General features: G+C 45.3%; 1 protein-coding gene across 1 annotated transcript in view; it reads left to right on the top strand.

The window, feature by feature from the left end:
* The window catches only part of LOC123045311 (U6 snRNA-associated Sm-like protein LSm6), a 5,783-nt gene extending 5,015 nt beyond the window's left edge, over positions 1-768 (top strand). Inside the window, exons 2-3 of the mRNA XM_044468315.1 lie at positions 234-347; positions 426-768. Coding sequence (XP_044324250.1) covers positions 234-347; positions 426-472 — 161 coding nt within the window. The 3' untranslated portion in view covers positions 473-768. The remainder of the gene's footprint in view (positions 1-233; positions 348-425) is intronic.
* Positions 769-5,092: the final 4,324 nt, after the last annotated feature.

The raw sequence follows: 5,092 nt of genomic DNA, 5'->3' as shown, positions 1-5,092 counted from the left end.
CCAGTAACTATGTTCAATTGCTTGATGAGCATTAGTGTTGCATTTGGAACTCCCATGCTTGGATACATATACCAACTCAGTTCATTAAGTGTACAATAAAAGCAATATGTACGCTAAATTTATAGCAAATGCTGTCCCCTTATTTTTCTCTTATCCATTTGACTTGGCTAGCACCCAGACATGGTTATTCAAAATTTAATGATGGGGTTTTATTTACATCAACTCTGAACCAGGTATTCTGGCCTGTCTGGATGGTTACATGAACATCGCAATGGAGCAAACTGAAGAGTACGTGAACGGCCAACTGAAGAACAAGTATGGAGATGCTTTCATAAGAGGCAACAACGGTATATATGTCCTGTATTTCAATCAAACTCCAATTTGCTTGCTTTCTCTCCATTCTGATGCCTCTCCTTTGGGTGCAGTCCTCTACATCAGCACGTCGAAGCGGTCCCTCACCGACGGAGCATAGGCGGAGTGGAGCATTCACATCATCATGTAATTTGAAGGTCGTTAACCCGATTATTGGTTGTGGTGATCTGACTGGTGCTGCCTTTGTCAATCTCGTACCTCCTGTCTGCTGTATTGCCTGCTGATGGAGACTTATCTGGAACCATTACGATTCGATGTTATCTTGTGTTTTTAGCTTGGAGATGTTTGTGGCCAAGATTCTGCGATCAGGATATAGATAAGATTTGTGTTTCCATGGTCGTGTGCTGCTTAGAACAGATATTACGTATCTTATAAGACACACCCATTGTGCTACCATCGGTGCGATGTTTTTGTTGGCGCTTTGCTCTACAAACCTACACTGTGTCAGCCACGACGATATGATCTCTTGCATGCGTTTTGGCATTTTCTCCTGCTGCACACTATTGATTTCGTGAGTAATTTGTTCATGATGAATATGTTCAGCCGAATGGGGACACTCGCTGGTCGAATCATGAGATAATTGCATCTATAGTCCTCGTACTTGCTGGCTACGTCCACTTCAGTCCTGGTACTTGCGTATTGCATCGATACGGTCCCGGTACATGAAAATACGTCGTCAATACGGTCCCTGAGCTTGAAACGCCAGTCCTGACTCTACACGTGCACAACGTACACCGTACTCCGCTGTATGCCACGTCAGCCAGGGACCCACCAGTCAGCTCGGACCCACCAGTCAGCTCTAGCCCCACCTATTATTTCGCAAATTGCCCCCTGTTCTCGTCTCGATCTCCCCTGTTCTCCCCCCCCCCCATGATAAACAGAGGAGTGCGAGCAGAGAGCAACCCTAGCGGCCATGGTGTGCGGCGGCGGATGATCGGCGTATCGTGCGCCCTCTGTTCGTATTGCGTGCGGCGGCTGAAGCAAGTTGGACGCCCGGTGAAAGGAGTCGACGCAGTTTGGCGGCGATGCAGGTCCGGCGACGGCGGCCCGACGGCGAGGTGGCTCCGGCGTACGGTACGTCAGTACCCAGTGTTCTTGGGTCGATTTGATGTACAATTGGGGTGAAAAAATGTTTATTTGCTGTGATTAGGCCGTTTTGCCCATGCTAGTTCTATGAATATGTGGACTGTATGCAAATTTGCAGAAATTATTCTAGGGTTTGAGTTATTTATGTTCTTAATGTTCAGTTATCTGAAATAATTGATGTTCTTATTGTTTTTCAGATAGAGAAAGTGGATATTTCACTGTTGAGGTGATCCATGGAGGCTTTTTCTTTGGGAGTGGGCAGAATAGGTGCTATCTGGATGGCCATAAGGTTTGCTTTGATTACTGTCATAAGGACATCACCTATTTCAGCATGTTTGAAGAAATAGTCGAGGAATTGGGTTATGAAATGTCAGGTAGAATAGATATCTATTGGTTGCCCCCTGGTTGTCAGCTAAATGAAGGTGCTGCACGGCTTTTGGCTAATGATACTGATGTGGACTGTATGTATCTAAAGATAAATCTAGGGCACCACTTTCAAATGATATACCTGGATCATTTAGATAGCCACATTTCTGGAGGAGGAGCAGAATGGGATGATGTTGTGGCTAATCCAGCAGCACAAATCCCTCCTGTTTTCAGCCCAAGGAAGAAGGAAATGAATGCAACTGAGAACAAAGATCCCTGTGAGAGCAATGTTTCTTGTGGTGTTGTGGATGAAAGTGTTGAAATTGAGAGCACTCAACAGTTATATGTGAAGTTGAGACCAAGGGGAAGAAAAACAGAAGAGGAGGAAGAACAATATGCAGACTCAGATTCCTCAGACAGTGATTATGTACCTGAGATTGTGGATAGTGACTATGACTTGGAGGATGGAGATGATGATCTGTTACAGGAGGAGTTGCAACCAATGCATGACAAGAAAGGGAAGAAGGTGGTTGAGGATTGCAACTCAGAAGATGAGGAATTAAATGCTCCAGATTCAGATGAGGATGAGATGAAATTCAATTTCAAGTCTTTCACAGCAGCAGGCATGCAAGAACCTAAGTTCCATGCAGGGCAGTTGTTCTCTTCTGTGGAGCTGTTGAGGAAAGCTGTGAGAGAGTATAGTTGCAAAGAGAGAGTTAACATCACATTTCCAAAGAATGACAAAATCAGGCTTGCTGCAAAGTGTGAGAAGGGTTGCCCCTGGTATATGTATGCATCTTGGGATAATAGAACAAATTCTGTCATGGTGAAAACATTTAATGGGGAACATACTTGTGAGAAAAAGTGGCAAGTTACAGCCTTTACAGCTAGGTACATTGCTCACAAATATGTGGACAAAATCAGGGCACGTGAGAAATTATCATTGAAGGCTTTTGCAGCTTTTGTGCAAGATGATTGGAACATGACAATTAAAAGGGGCAAGCTGGGGAGAGCTAGGAAGATTGCATATGATATCATATATGGAGATGAGATTGCACAATACAACTTGCTATGGGACTATGCAAATGAGCTGAGGAGATCAAACCCTGGAAGTACTTTCCTTCTTGGACTGTCAGAAGAGGGACAATTTCAGAAGTGCTACTTCTCTTTTGATGCATGCAAGAGGGGGTTCTTATGTGCTTGTAGGCCAATCATTTTCCTAGATGGTTGCCACTTAAAGACACAGTATGGAGGTGTTCTGTTAAGTGCAGTAGGAATGGACCCCAATGATTGCATTATTCCTATTGCACATGCAGTGCTGCAGAGTGAGGACACCAAAGCTTGGAGGTGGTTTCTAACTGCATTGAAGCAAGATTTAGGAATTGTGAACACTGAGTTATGGACAATCATGTCAGACAAGCAAAAAGTATGTCTTTAATTCTGTCAAATACTTATTGTGTGCTATATTTCTGTCAAATAATTCTGTGCTATGCTTCTGTCAAATAAAGAGTTATGTTTATGTCAAATAATTCTGTGATATGTTTCATGCAGGGTTTAATAAAGGCAGTTAAAGAGTTGTCAAATAATTCTGTGATATGATGCAGAGGAGGCAATGTTCCTTATAAATCAAGCTGAAGAGTTGGAAAGAAGGCAATTATTTCTCCAAACACAGGAGGCATCAAGGCAGGAAGCTTGGGAGCACAACAGAAACCAAGAGGAAGAAACAAGATTTGAGGCATGTGTGCAAGAGAGAAACAAGAAGGAAGCCCAACAAATCAGAGAAGCAATGGCAGAGGAACATAGGATGCTTGCATGTCAGTCCAAACCATCACAAATGAAGAGAAGTGGAACTTCAAGTGCACCAAGTTCAAGTAACAACATGAGAGGATTTAAAAAACCTAGAAAAGTTAGCATGTTCGATGAACTAAGGTAGGACAGGAGACATGCAGGTCAAGCTCGAGGAAAGTAGATGGTTTTTTTGTGTGTTCTACTTATGATCATGCTCCAGATCATGTATTTTGTGTTGTTACCACCAGATCAGTAACTTTTAGTATGGAATGTACTCCACCTTATATATGCAGATTCTGTACTCCAGCTTATGTATGCAGATTGTGTTCATGATCATGCTCCAGATGAGTAACTTTTTGTATGTAATGTACTTGTAAGATACAACACATTTTGACAAAGCACATAATATTTCACACAACACATAATGACACAACAGGTACAATATTAGAAGATCATCTCAACAATACATAGATAGTCTTACATAGTCTCACAATTACTGAATATTAGATACCAAGTTCACAAAAGACACACTTAAAATAGATAGTGGTTCACAGACTACATTTGAGACATACATAGTGGTTCAGACTCCTTTACACCTTAGAAATCACAGATACTGCCATCGATTTGTCCAAGCACAGTGCTGAATCGGTGCTTGCGAGTCAGGTCCTCCCCTTCATTCGGCAGCCATGCATCAGGCAGGCCTTCGACGAGCAGCGGACCACGATCAGTCACCTCCTTCATGTGACAGATCACAGGATACAACAGAGTCTTCTTCTTCCTCGGCGACGAAGGACCGTAGGACGAGGCCATTTCACGGTCGACGAACTCTTCAAGCGACTGTGGAGGAGGATCTGTGCACAATGCCAGCATAGGCTCGGGTATCTCCACGTCCACCACTTTGCCAACTTTAGATGGGTCACGGAGCCACGCCATTACCTCCAGCTCGCGCCGATTCTTCGGCGGTATGATCTCTATCAGCTCTCCGCCCAAGTCCTTCAGCAGGCCTTTCACTGACTGCTTCGACCACGCCTGATCGGGAAGGCCTTCGAAACTAAGCTTGCACTTGTACTCCAGAGCAGCCGGAGTGCCGCGAATCTCTCTTACCCAGCGCTCAAACTTGATCCACCGGCGGCAGCACCTCAACTTCATCGACGATTGGAGCACCACCGTGCACTTCTCCTCCGTTGAGAACAACAGCCACAGGTCATGAGGGGGGCAGGCCACCTCGATGCTCAACTCCGACGGCAGCACGCCAAAGCGCTCCTGGATGGCGGCCAGCAGTGCGGCCGGCGTCAGAGCCTCCTCGCCGTCTCCTACAGCAGTGGCCAGTAGGACGAGCCCGCGGTGGCGAGCCTCAAACGCATCCATGGATGGAGTGCGCGTTAGCATGACATGGCTTCTCTCCGGCCGGAGACAAGGCTCGCCCCGACGCCAAATCTCCTGCGGATAAGCCCGCGCCAGCAAGCTGCGACTCGATCCA

This window comes from Triticum aestivum, chromosome 2B (assembly GCF_018294505.1).
Source record: "Triticum aestivum cultivar Chinese Spring chromosome 2B, IWGSC CS RefSeq v2.1, whole genome shotgun sequence".
Taxonomy (NCBI): domain Eukaryota; kingdom Viridiplantae; phylum Streptophyta; class Magnoliopsida; order Poales; family Poaceae; genus Triticum; species Triticum aestivum.
Note: the sequence above shows the minus strand (reverse complement) of the source record. Positions and strands in the feature narration are given on the sequence as shown.